The 19,177-nt window shown below is 35.1% G+C and overlaps 1 protein-coding gene and 1 pseudogene across 2 annotated transcripts in view; one reads left to right on the top strand and one right to left on the bottom strand.

Annotated features, from left to right (window-relative positions):
* AARE (acylaminoacyl-peptidase-like protein) overlaps positions 1 to 19,177 on the top strand; it is a 250,733-nt gene that overhangs the window by 124,891 nt on the left and 106,665 nt on the right. For both annotated transcript variants that reach the window (XM_089814257.1, XM_089814256.1), the window contains 7 exons: positions 12,371 to 12,522; positions 12,694 to 12,776; positions 12,927 to 13,057; positions 13,197 to 13,275; positions 13,932 to 14,139; positions 14,581 to 14,641; positions 14,776 to 14,898. In XM_089814257.1, the coding sequence (XP_089670383.1) occupies positions 12,371 to 12,522; positions 12,694 to 12,776; positions 12,927 to 13,057; positions 13,197 to 13,275; positions 13,932 to 14,139; positions 14,581 to 14,641; positions 14,776 to 14,898 (837 nt within the window). The remainder of the gene's footprint in view (positions 1 to 12,370; positions 12,523 to 12,693; positions 12,777 to 12,926; positions 13,058 to 13,196; positions 13,276 to 13,931; positions 14,140 to 14,580; positions 14,642 to 14,775; positions 14,899 to 19,177) is intronic.
* On the bottom strand, positions 862 to 11,491 carry LOC149573080 (putative E3 ubiquitin-protein ligase ARI7 pseudogene; annotated as a pseudogene).

The raw sequence follows: 19,177 nt of genomic DNA, 5'->3' as shown, positions 1-19,177 counted from the left end.
CCTTTAGTGAAGAGTTTACAAGTTTCCTATCTGCTCTCTCTGAAGTTTAGGTTTAATTACTTTTGGTAGGACTCCCTCTCAATGTGTACATTGTAAGGTCCCCTCCCGTTATCTAGCCAAAGTTTATGGATAACTTCTCAAGTGGTTACGAGTCATTATCAAACCATGATAATTTTCTGTTTATGTCACTTAGTCCAGATTTATCTCAGAATTAATGGTTTAGCCAATTTTAATTCTTTAACTCATACTCAGAAATGAATATAATGTAATATCCCTATTGACATTCAACCTTAAACAAAAAAATATTCTGCTATGTTTAGAATGCACTTGGAAATTTTCAAATGTTCTTGGAAATGATTCCTTTGACATTTGGTGGCTTCCTCTATGCACTTTGATATCAATCCTCCTTTTCCTACAAGAACATTCTCGGAGGAAAGATCAAGGGACATAGCTTTTATGTATAGAAATATAATAAATACAAAAGAGGTTTATTACATTAGGAATACAATACTTAGAATGTTAATGTTATTAATTTAATAACAAATATATGTATTTTCTTTATATATATAACATCATAAGAGAACTCTTCATTTTACATGTATTCAATAATTCTCCATCTTATATACATAAATGTAATAAATCAAAATAATAATTATGAAATAACCTCATTATGTTTTACTTTGAGTATGTTCCCCAATCTTAGTAAGATATTAATGAATAATTGTTCATATCTTCCGATACAACTTTGACTAGTGGGGCATGACCTTTATGACTTGGATACAACATTCGGCTTCTATGTTTTAAATCAATATTTGACTCCTCAAACATATTCCAATCATTAAATAGTGTTTTAGTCTTCTTTTAGTTCTTTTCAATTGCCTTGGCAAGGTTGTGAAAATAATGGCTAGTGGCATTTGTGAGGGTATCAAGCTTGATTCGGTATTCATTAAATTCTTCTGCGGGCTTTTCGCTCTCAATAAAAAACTTGCAACTCTCTCTCAACACACTGCTGAAGTTGTTCTAAATGGGATTCGGTAGAAGCTTGGGTATACTCAAACAATTCCTTATAGTAGGCACTTTTATTTTCAATTTGAGCGAGATAATACCCATAAACATACGTCCACTTCAACACTCTTGTGCATTCAACAACCTGTACCCATGCATCTCTCACTAATTGAACATGTGATTCAGGTACAAATTGTTTGTCAGCCAACTGTTTGATCTGAAGTACGTTCTTGAGATTTGACACTGCTTTGGCCCTGGACTTTTCATGGGCTGCCAATCGCTCATAATAATGACTGTATCTATCCAAGGATTGTTTAGTGGCTTCCCTCTTTATTTTCTCTTCCTTTGTTTCTGATTTCAGATTTCATCAACATTAAATCTGTTGCAGTAATAAAAGTCAGGATGTCCTCGCCAATCCCCAAGGCATAACCAGCAAAAATGAAATTTTCATGGTTCCACACATGTCATATGCACGCAACTTTCATTCTTCTCTATTGCACACCCACATTGTGGGCACAGCTTTGTGTTTACAATTTTCCAATTCTCCGTTTCTGCATTGTCGCTTTTCTTCAACAACCATTCTCTAGCCATATCACAATCTGCAAGGCGATGCATCTCTTCTGAGCAACTCCAGCAAATACGATGAGAACATCTGTAGGTGACATCGTAGCATTTTGTGATTCCAATATGCAATTCCATTGCATACTCACATTCAGGAAAAGGGCACCATTGGATTCTTTCGTTTTGCCCAACATATGATTCAACAATAAATTGTCCATAAATCTGAATGGATCTACCTTTAAGCGGTTAAGCTTCCCATGAAGGAACTCACTCCAATACCATGTGAAGTTTTCAGATTTTAGGGTAGATAAGAGGTATAGTGCAACAGTGGTGAATAATTACTTGCACATTATGTTTTTGTGCGTTCCTTATTCACCACTCAACACATATAATATATATATGAGATGAAGAGGTGCGTCTACCAAAAGACATGACACTTCAAATGGGGCCAATTAAGCTTTCCCACTTAATTGAATTATCATATAATAAAATAATATATTTCATATTATTATTATTATTATATTGCCATTAAATATGTAGCCACTCTTGGCTTACATTTGCATATTTAATTATTTATTGTTGATCTTTGCCATAAAGGCTACAAACATTAACAAGACGTGCTTAGGAGGAACCATAAGATGCATTGGTAGGAATTATTAAAAGGCTGTTTGTTGATTATAAACAGCAATTAGGAAATAAAAGGAGTAGAAGTTATTGTAAAGTTTCTACAAATTCTATGTGATTAATCTGAGATAAAACCTTCTCCTATGCTTGCTAAAGATGATCTTCCTTGTTACAGACTTGAGATAAGAAATGCCAGTAATATATTTATTATTCTGAAATCTTTTATATCTGCAAGTGTTCGAATAGGGCAGACTTGCTTAAAGAAGCAGACTTATAGTCTTTGTGTCCTTTAACTACAACCTCACCCTATATAAATATGCAACCAAAGGGCATGTCTCTACAAGAGATGTCCCTATCTAGGTTGGCCCCGATTAGTTTCCTTGAAATCGATGCCCAAAGGACAAGACCTTTAGTTAGTGTTTAATCTAACTAATTTGACTAAGTTTAGACTTATCAAATTTATCCAAGGGAGACGCCGATTTCAACTATGACAAGAAAAATATTTATATAGCCTATTATTAGTAGGTCATTGAAGTCATACTCAGATCTGTTCCATCGAACCGACATGATTTGAAGTTACAAAATTAACACTCATGCTTAACTTGATAATCATATTGAGAGATAACATATCTAGCATCATCAATTAAGATGAATAAGCATATATTGATACTTTATATCTATTTGAATCTTCTAAGTATGTGGTGTCATGAACACATGATACTATGTCATATTACTACACCTATGAAATGACTTATCACTCATACTAGTGATAATGATATTGCATGGAATGCAATATACAAGATAAAATTTGGAAAATTCTTCCTTTATCCAAGTTGTGACTCATAGGTATTGGCAGGCCTATATCACAAATATGATCCTGATTTAAGATCTACCAGTTCACAGTGTGATGGAGCTCAAATTTTAGAGGCTCCATTTTTGCAATAGAGTTTACATGTTGTAGGGAATCGAATTATATGAGGAAGAGAGCACTGTGAAGGTTTGAATGAGCTATCGGAAGTTGTTGAAGTGTTATGTATTGAATGAACTACACTATAGACCATCAAAGGCCATAAAAGGCATGTATTTGGAAATGCTTAAGAGAAATGAATAGACTTTGGATCTCTTCTTTCTTCGTGTTGATTAGATAGAAAATAAAGTGCATGTCTGGATGCTTGTACCTCTGACTTTCAGATATTCTCTACAAAATATAATACTTTGCTCTCTGTAAACAGAATAACAATCACAGTTTCTCCATGCATTTCTTCAAAACATAATACACTTTGCTAGTCCAAAGATGAAATTGGATTATGATCGCACCCTTATGAGAAAGTCTTCAAGTTACTTTTCATTCATTTCACAAGAGCATGCCTTGATAAAATTCACTCTTCTATGGTTGGAATTGCAAAGCGATGATTAATATATGAATACATTTACTCATAAAATGATAGCTTACAAACATAAAGAGATGAAGATCGAACATCAATAAAAGATAAGCATTGATCAATACATATTCATTATAATAGCCACAGGTCAAATAGGAGGAGGACGTGAGCGTGTCGAGGGTTTGGCAATGAAGAAGCACGTGAATATCATTCACGAAGAAGTTAAATGTCATGAGCAATTAAAAGGAATGAGGTTGTACGGGTATGGAGCACATGATGATGTGTCCTCATACCATGTTGATTAGATTGGAAGCTGTAGATGTAAGAAGATATGCTACACTACGCCCAGTTTGGTCCCCTAATTTAGCGATCATCATATATAGATGCCCTGGATATGGATGTGTGAATGATAATAGCTTCACCTATTATGGGATTGATCATTTGTTTAGAAATCGTGATACATAAGCCAAAGTACATGAATGTTGAATTAGGATTGCTAGCAAGGAATTCTCATAAATTATCGTGTTTTACTTGTGCCAGGCAAATGAATCTCAGAAAAACTTATGACAGTCATATGCTAGAACGTGAACAAACTCCAACCAATGGAATCGTTGCTTTGCAAGAATAATTCACCTGAAACTATATTACTTGTATAGTATTGTTGAAATATTAATTTCAACTACAAAAGCCATATGCCACCAAAAAAAAAAAAAAAAAAAAAAAAACACATAAGATATCCGTCAATGATATTAGGTGATTAAACTTACTAAAGGTGTTTTATTAAGGATATCAAACAACGATTATTTTAAGAGTAAAAAGGATTTAAATGAAAAGAGGTGATTATAATTGAGTAGAAAATACTATTTTAAAGCGGAGACACCATCTCATATTTAGAAGTCATGTCTCCTTATATCAAAGATATAAATAAGGGGTAGGCTATTTGTAAATAGAAGAGACATTCTACATTGAACATCTATATTCAACAGGAAGTATTTTATATTTACTTGTACGGAGAAATGAGGGCTATAATATGACTTTGTAATATAAATTCAATTATTTTATTTTTATAATAAACTGTCTTTTGTTTATTACTAAATGGCATGGAGATTTAAATTGCACATGAATCATCCTTTGTAATTATTTTTTGGGATTCTGTATACAATTTAAATGTCGGATAAGTGGACATGGTCATTTAGCATTTAAATTCAATCATCACAAATATTGTGAAATATATAGTTGTTTTCGTATTTGTGTCCAGTTTGTTTCCCTACCAGAGGAGTTAAAGTTCAATCTGAACTAATTTAAGATTGCGTAATATTTGATTTGTCGCATCTTGATTATTTAATTGTTGGCAGTATAAGTGCATAAGAACTTTATAAAGTTGTACGTGAAAATTCACTGAAGTTGACTCTGTTACCCAGATGAGCAGAGGCACTGGTCTTTCTATTATTGAAGTTAGAAAATCTATATCTTCCTTCCTACAAGCATTGAATTCATTATTGAAAAATCTTATACAAAGCGTTCAATTATTTCAAGTACTTAGCATTCAGTTCCATTTTAATTGAGTTCAAGGACCTTGCTAGCTGGAGAACTCCAAAGCTTAAATTCGCTTTAGAAAAGCTTTGAACCAAGTAATCAAGTTCGAGGAGAAGGTCTACCCACCTAGGTGTAGCAGAGCCTGAAGTGCAAGGGAATCGAGAAGTATTCCCATTCATTGGCCGGAACTGATTGCGGAATCCTATCGAAGAAGTGACAGGCTCTTGGATTTCCAATCTATGGTTTTGGGAACCAAAACTTTTGAGAATAATAAAATTCTTTCTTTATCCAAGTTGTGACTTATAGGCATAGAAATGTCTACATCACAATGATCTTGAACTCATCTAGATCTGACAGTAGTTCTCTATTGTTCAACACATTATCTAAGCAACACATTATCTAAGAGATTGTCATCTCTCATATTGTATTTTATACAAGTGTTCATTATCTTAGAGATTGTCACTTCTTAAATAATGAATACAAATGGTGAAGCCCAGAACAGTCAATAGCCTGACAATAAAAATTATTAATAATAATTTAAGGAATACAAAATGTTTCATAATTCAAACATACCAATTCTTTTCCTGAAGTGATCTATCTTCACTCGAGAGAGAGAGGTTTGGTAAGAATATCTGTTGTTTGATCTGCAGTACAAATGTATTCTAATTTTACAGTATTCTCGTATACAATATCTCTAACATAATGGTAAGGAATTTCAATATGCTTGGACCTGTCATGAAAAAATGGATTGATAGAAAGCTTGATGAAACTTTGATTATCACAATGAATAATCGTAGGACTCATGGCTTGACCAAATAATCCCACAAGTAACTTTATAAGCCAAACTGCTTCTCGAGAGGCCATTGCTGCTGCAATTCGACTTCTATGGAACTTTGTGCTACTAATGACTGCTTTTTGCATATCCATGATATCATTGTTGATCCTAAACTGAAAAAAATCCTGAAGTACTTTTTCTATCCTTAACACTTCCACCTCAATCTGAGTCTATGAATCCTTGTGAATCCAAGTCAACTTTTTCATATTTGAGCCCAAGGTTAAAGAGTGCCTTGTAAGTATCTCATAATGTGTTTGACTGCAACTAGGTGAATCTCCTTTGGCCCACACATAAACTGACTTAAGGCATTAACAACATAGCAAATATCAGGTCTTGTATTTACCAAGTACATAAGCGAACCAATCATCTGTCTGTAGAGAGTAGAATCTATGGAAGGTGATTCTACTGCTGCTTCCTTAATTTTATGTAGATCAGTCTCCTTTGGAGAAGACATAGACCTGCAGTTCCACATTCCAAATCTCTTAAAGATATCTAATGTATACTTTCCTTGATTAATTATGATGCTGTTAGAATTCTGCCATACTTCTAGTCTTGGGAAGTAATGAAGGAGTCCCAAATCTTTCATCTCAAATTCTTTGATTAGATTTTTCTTGCATTGATCTATGAGATGATCATCACCTGTTATTAGTAAATCATCAACATACAGTATCAAGATTACTATATTATCTCTATCCCTTTTATAATATAGATTTGGATCAGCTTCATTCTTGGAGAATCCTAAGCCGGTGAGATACTTATCAATTTTTTCATACCACGCCCTAAGAGCTTGTTTAAGTCCATAGAGAGCTTTCTTGAGCTTGCAAACAAAAACTTTAGGGTTATGAGTTTCAAACCCTTCAGGTTGCTCTAAATATACCTTTTTTGTAATCTTTCCATTCATAAATGCTATTTTTACATCCACCTGATGTACTTTCCATCCCTTCAATGCTGCAATAGCTAGGATTGCTCTTACAGAGGTTTATCTAGCAATATGAGCAAAAGTTTCTTCATAATCAATCCCTTCTGTCTGAGAGAATCCCTTGGCTACAAATCTGGCTTTATATTTTTCAATTCTACCATTTGTAGCATTCTTGATTTTATATATCCACTTAAAAGAACCAATGGATTTTCTTTTAGGTCTTGGAACAATTTTCCAAACATCATTCTTCGTAATGGATTGGTATTCTTCCGTCATGGCATCCTTCCAAGCTGCATGTTTAATAGCATCTAAAACATTGGTTGGTTTTGATTTAGATAAATCACTTATGTTTGCTGCATAAATAGAAAATCTTTTGGGTCATTTGCTTTCTTTGAAGGTTCTAGATGGTGCAGTGAACTCTTGTGCTTCCTCTATTGCCATAATGGCCCAAAGTTGTCTTTTATTTGTATTTTGAGTTTCCTCAAGATTAAGATTTTGAATTTTGTTTTCAATTTCTTCAATGTTCTCCCTCTAAAATTCAGATTCAGTATTTTCTTTAGAACTAAGGGAGAGGGATCTTCAGAATTTAGGGCTCTTTTGAATGCTAAATGTTCTTCAAATATTACATCCCTACTAAGTTTAATGTTTTTCTGACTTGGTATGAAAATCGTCTATGCTTTAGATGTTTCACTATACCCGACAAAATTACCTTTCCTCTTGGAGGTTTCTAACTTGGTTCTTTTTTCTTTGGGAACATGTATATATACAGGGTACCCAAAAATCCTAAGATGACTTATATTGGGTTTAAACTTAGTAAAAACTTCTTCAGGAGTTTTATCTTTAAGGTAGGAGTGAGGTCTTTTGTTTTGAATATAGACAATAGCACAAGAGGCTTTTTCCCAAAGATAGTATTCTAAATTTTGATCAATTATCATAGCTCTTGCTTCTTCTATAATTGTTTTATTTTTCCTTTTTGCTACCCTGTTTTGTTGTGGGTTATAAGGAACGGTGTACTCCCTCTTAATTCGTGTATCTTTACAAAACTCTTTAAACAAGTCTGAAGTGTATTCTCCTCCATTATCAGTCCTAAGAGTTTTAATTTTGTGTTCTGATAACTTTTCAGTTAAGGTTTTGAATTCTTTAAATCTCTTAAGGATTTCTTCTGATTCTTTACACTTTAAGAAGTAAATCCAAGTTTTCCTAGAGAAGTCATCTATAAAAAGTATATAGTACCAGAATCCTCCAAGAGAAGGAACAAACATAGGTCCACATAAATCTGAATGGATTAATTCCAAAACATTGTTAGTTTTTCTAGTGCTATCATGAAATGGACTTTTGGTGTTCTTATGTAGAGCGCATGCTATGCATATACTTGAGTGATCTTTATTCAACTTAGGCAAACCAGTTACCATCTTTTTCATAGTTGCTAATGTTTTGAAATTTAGATGACCTAACCTTTTGTGCCATATTTCGTTTATATCAGCAGCTTCATGAATTAAGGCTTGAATAGGTCGAGTAGGTTCTGTATTTAATTCATACAAGTATACCTTTCTTTGACGAATCAACTTTGATTTCTTAAATGAAGAGTTCTTAGACCAGGTCAATACTTTACCATCCATGAATGCAACATTATGCCCATCATCTTCAAGTGTTGTAATAGAGATTAGGTTCCTTTTTATTCTTGGTACATAGAGTACTCCTTTGAGATATAGAACACTACCCGACTTCAGTTTCAGGGTGCAATTTCCAATTCCTTTGATGGAATGTGCTAAATTATCACTGATAGTGACTTCGCCATCAACATTTTTTGATATAGAGTCTAGTGCTTCTTTGTATCTTGTAATATGTCGAGATGATCCACTATCAATTACCCATGCCTTACTTGAGACTTCATTTGATAGTGCTGAATACAATACACGATTCTCAGGATCATAGTTATCTTCTTTCCTAGTAATGTTTGTATAGTTTAGTTGCAGCTTAGAATTCTTAGGGCAATTAGATCTAAAGTGTCCAAATTTTTCACATTTTATTTTGAATAGATCTTTCTTAGGTTTGTTGTTCTTTTGATTACCTTTTTTTTTTCTTGAAGTGCTTCTTCTTACCTTTATAGGAATTTGTGTTGAGAACATGAAGTTCTTCATTTTCAGTTTTCAACTTTCCCTCATAAATTTTTTAGATTCTTTTTGAAGACAATCTCCCTTAAGTCTATTGAAGTCAGGAAGATTGTCTCTAGCATATATTCCTTGTGTGAACGTTTCCCATGAATCTGGGAACCCATCTATAGCCATCAGTGTTAGTTCCTTGTCATCAATTGTGGTTCCTATACTTGCAAGTTCATCTCTTAGACTAACAACCCTTATGAAGTAAGAATTCATCGATTCTCCCTTTTTTATCTGTATATGATTTAGTTGCCTTTTTAGTGCGAGGACTCTAGTTGCATTGTTGACCGCATATGCATTTAATAATGCATTCATCATATTAAATGTTGTTTGATGTTTCGTTAGAATGGGTACTATTTCATTTTTCACTCCATCTAATATAATTTGCATGGCTTTCCTGTTTCCTTTACTCCAGATAGTTTTATTAGGTTCAGCAGTAGGTTGTTTTGATGCTGAATCAACAAACTGTTTTACATCATTTTCCTCAAGAATCATCATGATTATGAATTTCCAAGCATCGAAGTGTTCTTTCCCATCAAACCTGTCTTCGGGTCTGATTGTGTATGCCATTGAAGATAGAAGAATGATCCTAGATATATTAAGTCTGATTGTTTAATTTGTAGAGCCTAGGTTCGACTACCAAAGCTCTGATACCATGTAAAGTTTCTGCAAATTCTATGTGATTAATCTGAGATAAAACCTTCTCCTATTCTTGCTGAAGATGATCTTTCTTGTTACAGACTTGAGATAAGAAATGTCAATAATATATTTATTATTCTGAAATCTTTTATATCTGCTAGTGTTCGAATAGGGCAGACTTGCTTAAAGGAGCAGACTTTATTCTCTTTGTGTGTCCTTTAACTACAACCCCACCCTATATAAATATGCAACCAAAGGGCATGTCTCTACAAGAGACATGTCCCTATCTAGGTCGGTCCTGATTAGTTTCCTTGAAATCAGCACCCAAAGGACAAAACCTTTAGTTAGTGTTTAACCAAACTAATTTGACTAAGTTTAGACTTATCAAATTTATCCAAGGGAGACGCCGATTTCAACTAGGACAAGACAAATATTTATATAGCCTATCATTAGTAGGTCATTGAATTCATACTCAGATCTGTACAATCTGTACCATCAGACCAGCATGATTTGAAGTTACAGAATTAACAGTTATTTGAAGATAAATAGTATTATAGATTCCAATCCAATAAACAAAATGGCAAAAAGTCTGTTACATGTTATCTGTAAGGTTGACTGCTTTTGCAACTGAAGTGAAAGAATAATGTGCACTAATAGTAGTTAAGGTGTAATTTAAACAAAAGGCAATGAAGAGAATTCATAAACCAAGAGGAAGACATGTCTCTTCAAATCTGAAAGGATATCCTATTAGTGAGAAGATATATATAGAGGATTAAAGGAGGGGAGATACACAGAGAGCAGTACATTGAATTCGATCCAAAAATCAGGCAATGAACATGTCTATATGCAAACTACCAAGTCTAGATTAATATAATTTAAACTTTAAATATCAGATTGACAAAGTAAAAGAAACAAGCAACAGTATATCACGTTGGTATACAAGCAACCAGGCAATCACAAATTCTCTTATTCCAGTTATCCCTTCAGAGCCAAGTGAAAGTAATCTACTACTGATTAGGAAATGAGATTGCATAAATATAAAGACCCCAATCAGAAATAGCGATACAACCATTTCATAACCGTAAGGCATTATATCTGAAACAGTTAAGAGTATATTTTGGATTGGTCATTACTGATCACCACCACCACCGCAAAGGATACTGTGTTAGACAAAACAAGATAAACAGAGAAAATATTTGATATATAACATTTAATTGTTTTTCCCTCCATAACTTAGGTGCTGAAATCAAACTTATTGAATAACCATTTGATGCACTAGGCATTACTTTATAATAATCTCCAACTTAATTAATAATTACAAATCAAATAATTAGCTTATTAATTCCTTAGGTGATCAACTCAAAATCCAGATACTCAGTGCCTGAGCCAGATGCCTATGCACCTTGCTAAAAATAGCATCTGACCACAAATTGACTTATTATAATTAGTAAGTCCCTCAAATTGAGCCAAATGGAAAATGCAGAGGCAGGATCTTGATCCCAATACAACTAAAGAGAAGCACTGTTACCGTTGCCAAGGGTAACAAGATAAGATTGACATACTACAAATAGCTATGTTCCCGGGGACGCGTCCCCCCAAAAAAACCAGCGTTTCGGGGACGGGGACGTCCCCGTCCCGGAAACTTCATTGGGGACTTGCATCCGTCCCCAATTTTTTAACACACAAAAAATTAAAAAAACTAAAAAAAATGTCATTTTTTCCATCCCCATTTGCCATCCCCCGCCGTCCCCAAAATTGGCAAAAAAATGCCGTCCCGGAAACCTGTCCCGCTGTCCCCTGCCGTCCCCGTCCCGGAAATTCGGGGGAACATAGATGAATAGTAAGTCTCTGGATGACAATCCTGTCAATGATATCAAATCTCAACACTGCCACCAACCTGTTCAAGTGCCTGACTAAAGATAGGATCTTGACTTCATTGAAATAGACACTGTCTATAAAAAGTAAGTTTGCCAAATTGATCCAACCAAAGAGCAATTTTAAACACTCATGCACTTTGAATGAGAATTGGCATTCATCTTTGTTGACTAAGACCCTCTAACCAACTGACTTAGTCTACGAGGGCCACTCATAGACTAATCCAAACTACCAACCTTGGTGAGCTAAAATGGGAACATTACATAACAGATTCCCATATTTACCACAAGTTTCTAAGCAATTAGAGGAGATCTTCATTACTTTAAAAGCAATATAGACAAATAAGTGGTACATAAATAATTTTACGTTGATTCAACAATTTACAATATGCAAAGCATAGTAGAGGTTCATTCAAAGAAACCCCAAAATTGGGTCATTACAATAGAAAAGAAATTCATGCATCTTCCTCATTTGGTGTAGGTTTTGTTTATACCAAAAAAGTAAAAATAATCACATGATTCAAGTTTTTTAAAATAAAGTTAATCAAGCTTAACTTGAAATTTAAATAAGTCAAACCACACAGTTACTGGCATGGTTGAAAAATCAATGTTATTTAGGCACATGTGGGTACGGAATCTGATTTTCACCCCATATCGTATCCGTATCTATATAGGATATATGGATACATGCACTTGAGGAGGGCTAGAGGTACTCTGTATCTGTGATTTTGTTTGATTTTTACACTGTTATCTTTTAGAAGAGTGGTAGGTTTGTTTGAGGCAATATATTTTGGAAGGATGGCTTTGTGGCTTATTGACCACTCAAATGTTTACAGGTCCCTGTTGTTATGTGCCCACGGGAGGATTTCTTTCCAGGATTATATTGCGCACACATCCTTGAACATCCATGGCTTTCTGATGGCAATACTCTACTTCTATCCTCAATCTGGGGTAGTATGCAAGTCTTGCTTGCAATAAATGTATTAAGGTCCGACTTTTAAGTTAAATCAGCAGATTTTTTCAAATATTACTCTTCCTCGCTTCCATTGAAGCATTTGAATTCCTTTTTTGCAAAACATGATTTACTAAGATCTCGCAGTAAAGTCTGATTTACTAATATCTTGCAGTAAAGTCTGATTTTTTAAAATTTTGTTTGCAGTGGAACTGTTTCAAAAATTAGTCCTCAAGATTCAAATTCTTCTTGGAATATTCTTGCAGTGAAAGATAATATTGTCCTTGCAGGTGTGATGGCTACTAAGATTTATTATCCTGATTTTTTTCCCTCTTATACCTAATTCTTGTTTACAGAAAGCTTGTTATATCAATATGTTTCTATAGAAAGAAATATCTATGCAAATATTTGCTTCTTAACAGCATTGTTTATGTGTAAAGTTTCTAGTAGCCCTGCTGAACTTCCTAATCTGAAGTATGCTAATCTGCCAAGAGTTCGGATGGATGATCATGGAAAGGACATGTGGAATTGGTTGAACTTATCTCTTCCTTCCATGGACATTTCAGAGAAGGTGTATTTCTATGTTAAATAATTTTGCAGAAGTTCTTGTCACAGAGATTAAAAGATGGATTGAGCATAGAGTTGTGGTATTCTGTTAAGGAGATAGCTATAAACTAAACTTTTTTCCCTAATTGAGAGATTATATGCAGGTCAATGGTACATTGTCGTCAATAGACTTTAAGATTATTAAAATTCCTGTTGTAGAGCAAAAGATGATTTTGACTGAAGGTAAGCTCAGTTCTCACTAAAAGTTCATTCTAGAAATGGTGATTTCTTGAGAGTTGATGCTTTAATTCTATTTAGTTGTAAATTTCTAACAAACCCACCTACTAGAGATTGAGGAGAGAAAGCTCTTTTGCATGATCTTAAATAAAATTGAAAACCGTTTTGTTGATTTCTTACTATATACCTCACATTTCCTTACTGCATTAGCATGAGCTCCAACCAATGGGACGTCAATGGGATCCAGAAATCAGCGGGTCTCTATTTGTAAAAAATATACAGGAAGATACACAACTAGAATGACTACTGCTAGTAATGCAAAAATGTTGCATCAATAGCTACCTCTAAAATAAAAAGTAAAAGCTTTTTGTTAAGTGTCTACTTCAAAAACATCTGCTTGAATTTGCTTCGATTTAGGCAGGCATTCAGAGCCCAAAATACATTTGTTGATTTTTCCAATTTTAAAAATGCCTAGTTAATGATTGAAATGAACTAGGGGTATTCAACTCTCACCAGTAGTTTACAATTTTATAGAAGAAAAATGATGTTTTGTCCAAATGAATAGGAAGAAATAGATAGTTGTGAATTTGGTATGACTTAATACAATATTGTTGAGTTTCCTTTCTCATTTTCCTTATATTTAGTTTTTTTTCCCTGTTCAGGTGCCAGACAACCATTCGAGGCTCTATTCGTATCGTCAAAGTGCTTTGGTACATCTGAAATCCAAGAAGAAACAAGTATGGAAGAAGCTTGTAACCCGCTTCTTGTTGTCCTCCATGGCGGGCCACATTCTACCTCATTGACAAGTTTTTCAAGAACTTATACATTTCTTTCATCACTGGGTTTCAACTTACTTCATGTGAACTATAGGCAATTATATTGCTCTCACATTTTTTTATATGCTGAAATTACTTTCTTAGTGCAGAATATTGTGAATTATTTTGTTATTCTACAATATTTCTTTTTAACTATGTCATGCATTTGGAATTCAGTCCTTGCACTTTAAATTGACTGTAAAATTTTCTTTCTCGTACTGTCACAATATGACATAACATTCGAATATACATCTCTTAGAACAATGCTGTAATTTGATGTGATATGGTATCAGCATGCAATTGTAATTGGTCTTGAACTCATTGTGGCTATTAGCATTGTTCCAGACTTCAGTAGTACGCTAAATATGTTTGGAGCCTAGGGTTGTATATATTGAATGTCATAGTAGTGGAGTGGATTTATGCTTTTTTGTCAATTTTGGGTAAACTCAAGTTTGTCTCAGTACAAATGATTAATATATTGCCATTCACAATTTAGGGGTTCTCTGGGTTTTGGAGAGGAAGCTTTGCAAGCTTTGCCAGGGAGAATTGGACGTCAGGTACGTTTTCTGAAATGGTCTTCAAATAGAAAATTCTCTCCTCTCTAATGCCTATTTTATAAACTAGATGATTTTCTTTTTCTTATTTTCCTCTAGAAGAGTAATAGTTTTTGTTTGCTAATATGCTGCTTCAGGACGTTGATGATGTACTTAATGCTATTGATCTAGTTATTGGAAAGAAACTTGCCAACCCAGCAAATATTGCAGTTCTTGGTGGGTCTCATGGTGGATTTTTGACAACCCATTTGATTGGGCAGGTAAGCTGATTTGTTACAAATATCTGGTATTAAAACTTACAAGACTTAAGATTAAAGATTAAGTATTTGTGATTCTACCATTCAGTTTTAATCCTCGGAAGAAACCTTTTGACTTGTGGATAACATCATATGTGACTTGATTGCATACACACTCTTTTAAAGGTCATTCTCGCGTCACGATTCAAGTTAATGGATCTACAACAACCATTTTATATTGCTAATATGATTTGAACAGAATTATAATTTGCAAGGTTATCAAGAGATGGGGTTACTTGGAGACTACAGAGATTGGTATCGGTACTGATTTGACTAATTTTCAAAATTAGGAGACAGGGTACTTGGAGATGCCGATTTTATTACTGAGAAGTACTTGGTAAATTATTTGATATATTAACAAATGATCAAACAAATCATTATAAAGAATTTATAAGAACACAATAATATAAAATTTCTAATAAGAAACCAAAAAAGATCGTAGAAATGAGCATATCTATATATTTTACATAATATGTGAAAGATGACCATTAAATAGAAATGTTCTACTATTGTAATACCCTTCCTTAATGGTCAATTTGTCAGCAACAGCAAGCTGCCCTCTGAATTTTGTAAACTTAGTTGGGATGAGAGGCTTGGTGAGAATGTTAAAAGTCTGATCCATGGTTGGAACATACTGCAACTAAACTATTCTGTCTTTAACCAATTGCAGAATGTAATGACAATGAACATCCACATGTTTGGTTCTTTCATAGAAGACTAGATTCTTTGCAAGTCTGAGAACTCCCTCATTATCAAGGAACAACGGAGTCAAACCAGCTTGAGATATTTGCATATCCGCGAGTATCTGATGAAGCCAAACTGCCTCACAAGCTGCCTTATCTGTTCCTCTATACTCTACTTCTGTCAAGGAGAGAGGCATCGCCTCATGCTTTTTACTAGTCCACGTTCTACACCAAATCCCAAACTGAACACATTTTTAGAGGTTGATTTCTTATCATCGACAGAGCCTTACCAATTTGAATTTATGAACCCACTAAGTCTAGGATAATGATTCATAGGTGATGGGGACACAACCCAAGAACAGAATGGACACAAGAGAAAAAGGGAAATTGTATTAACTGAAAAATAAGCTAGTACATTCAGTACAGAGAAAATAAATTTCAAAACATGTCCTAAGGGCTTACAATAGCCTAAATGTGGAGATAATTTCTCCTTTCAGTACCTCCTCTCAAACTCCACTCCGAATTGCCTTTTACAATGCCAGAAATCTCCTTAAATAGACCCCAGAGGGTTAAGGACTAGGAGTACATTCTAGAAAGTGCTAGTAGGCATCCACCGACCAAATAGAAGGTTCCAGAAGCTGCGTTAGAAGTCGACGCAAATCTAGAAGAATCCAGAAACGGTAACCGAACTTCCGGGAGGCATAACTTTTGAACCGTAGCTCCGATTGACGAACTGTTTACATTTTCGGAAAGCTCTCGAAGCGCTCTATAGCCCTATGGACCAGCTTCGCTCGTCCCCCATTTTTCAGCCCTTTTCGAAGTCATTTAATGCCCCTAACCTGATTTTGAAGCGTTCTTAGGAGGTCTCCAAAGCTCGAAAAACTGCAATAACTTTCAAACCGTGGGGCCTTTTGACCTGATTCTTTTTTTGGAATGCTCTAAATTACAATTACATTCATCTAGCCAATTTACACCTCCTAGTTCACCAAAATGATGGCCCAATTACATGCTCCTATTTTTTCGGGATTTTCTAGCACACTGATAGTGGAACTGTGAGAGTTGGAACCTTTATTTGACCCAAATGGGTATCCAAAAATGAAAACACATGAAACAAAAACTTAGTCTAAGTACATTTTTTTTGGTGACATAGGATTGTTCTTATACCTCTGGATGCTCGTGCATCAGACACCCAGGGTAGATTGAAAAGTGACCCTGTCACTTTATGAATGGTAGAGAAAATCCCAAATGGGAAACCTCAGCTGCTGAAATCCAAGTTGAGTCCTCGATCGGTCGTCCTTTCCATTTGACCAAATACTCTTCATACTGCTTGTTTCTGGTACTCCTACCCACACGATGATCTAGAATGTCTTCTATCTCCTCCTTCTTAGAAGCAGGAATTGGACATGGCTCTAACACCAGCTCCTCATCTGCACCATCATCATGATATTCTGTTAAATCTGCAATGTTGAAAATGGGAGAAATGTGAATACCATCTGGCAGCTCCACCTCATATGCATTTCTTGAGTAATGTTTCTTCAAAATTTTGCAGGGGCCAAATTTCTTCATTTTCAGCTTGTTGTAAGTACCGGCTGGAAATCTTTCTTTTCGTAAGTGCGCCATGACTAGATCCCCTACTTGGAATTCCTTATGTCTTCTCCTTTGATCAGCCCTAGCTTTATACTCTTGATTCATCTTGGTAATGTGTGCTTGAACCTCCTCATGTAGATGCTTGATATGTTCAGCAAATTCTTCCGCTTCAGCACTTGTCCTCTCCCCTTGCTATATCTTTCTCAATTTTGGTGCAGTCCTTGGGCTATTCCCATATACAATTTGGAATGGTGATTTTCCAGTACTCCTATTTATAGAGTTATTGTAAGCAAACTCTGCTTGTGGTAGAATCAAATCCCATCCCTTGGGCTTATCCCCAACTAAACATCTCAGCAAATTGCCCAGACTTCTGTTTACCACTTCTGTTTGGCCATCAGTTTGTGGGTGATGCGTGGAACTGAATTTCAAGTCGGTTCTTAACTTTTTCCACAATGTCCTCCAGAAATACCCCACAAATTTAGTATCTTTGTCAGAAACTATGCTCCTTGGAAGACCATGTAGTCTTACCACCTCTTTGAAAAACAAGTCTGCAATATGAACAGCATCATGAGTTTTGTGGCATGGAATGAAATGTGCCATTTTGGAGAACCTATCAACCACCACGAATATTGAGTCATTACCCCTTTGTGTCCTTGGCAATCCGAGAACAAAATCCATACTTATGTCCTCCCATGGCCTTGATGGAACAGGCAATGGCTGATATAGGCCAGTATTGTGACTAAACCCCTTGGCAACTTGACAAACCTGGCAACTCTGTACAAACTTCTTCACATCCTGTGAAATTTGAGGCCAAAAATAATGTTCTCTAAGAATGGCAATGGTCTTATCTCGACCAAAATGTCCTGCCATCCCTCCACTGTGTTTCTCCTTAATCAGATTTTCCCTCATGGAACTCCTTGGAATGCACAATTGACTACCCTTGAACAACATGCCATCCTGAATCAAATAGTCTAACCACTTGGTTCTATCTATAGCAACAGGTTCTTTACAAGCTTTCCATGCTTCAGCAAAATCAGGGTCCTCGGGGTACAAATTCTTGAGTTCATCAAACCCAACTACTTCAACCTGCATTACTGTAAGCAACAACTGTCTCCTACTTAGTGCATTTGCAACCCTGTTAGATTTTCCACTTCTATGCTTCAAGACAAATTTATAACTCTGCAAGAACTCTACCCACTTCATATGCCTCTGATTCAATATACCTTGGCTATTTAGGTACTGTAATGCCTGATGATCAGTATACAAAACAAATTCCTTTGGCAACAAATAATGCCTCCATTTCTTTAAGGCCTGAACTATTGCAGAGAACTCTTGATCATAAACAGAATACTTCTTCTTTGCATCATTCAATTTTTCACTAAAATATGCAATAGGCTTACCTTCTTGGCTTAATACAACCCCTTTCTAAAATTTGGAAGTGCCAACACAGGTTGTTCTGTTACCTTCTTCTTCAGCAATTCAAAAATTCTCGCAGCTGATGCAGTCCATTTGAACTCTTTTCTATCCCCTCTTATTGTATCAGTTAGGGGTTCACATATGCAACTGAAATTCTTAATAAACTTCCTGTAAAAACTAACCAGACCATGAAATGATCTTACCTTAGTAGCAGAACTTGGAGTAGGCCATTCCAAGATGGCTTTTACCTTCTCTGGATCCATTTTGAGACCTTTAGGTGATATAACAAACCCCAAATAGACTAACTCCCTTTTTGCAAAGATACACTTCTTTAGATTAATTAACAGTTTCTCTTCCCTTAGCCTTTCAAGGACACTACGAATATGTAGTAAATGTTCTTCCAAAATCTTGCTGAAAATTAAAATATCATCCAAATAGACAATAACAAATTTTCCCAAGAACTTCTTAAGTACCTCATTCATGAGCCGCATGAAGGTGCTTGGGGCGTTCGTCAATCCAAAGGGCATGACTAACCACTCATAAAGACCTTCCTTGGT

The sequence above is a fragment of the Cupressus sempervirens genome, chromosome 2, assembly GCF_028749045.1.
Source record: "Cupressus sempervirens isolate cs-2001-9-10 chromosome 2, ASM2874904v1, whole genome shotgun sequence".
Classification (NCBI taxonomy): domain Eukaryota; kingdom Viridiplantae; phylum Streptophyta; class Pinopsida; order Cupressales; family Cupressaceae; genus Cupressus; species Cupressus sempervirens.
This window is presented reverse-complemented; position numbering and strand designations above follow the sequence as displayed.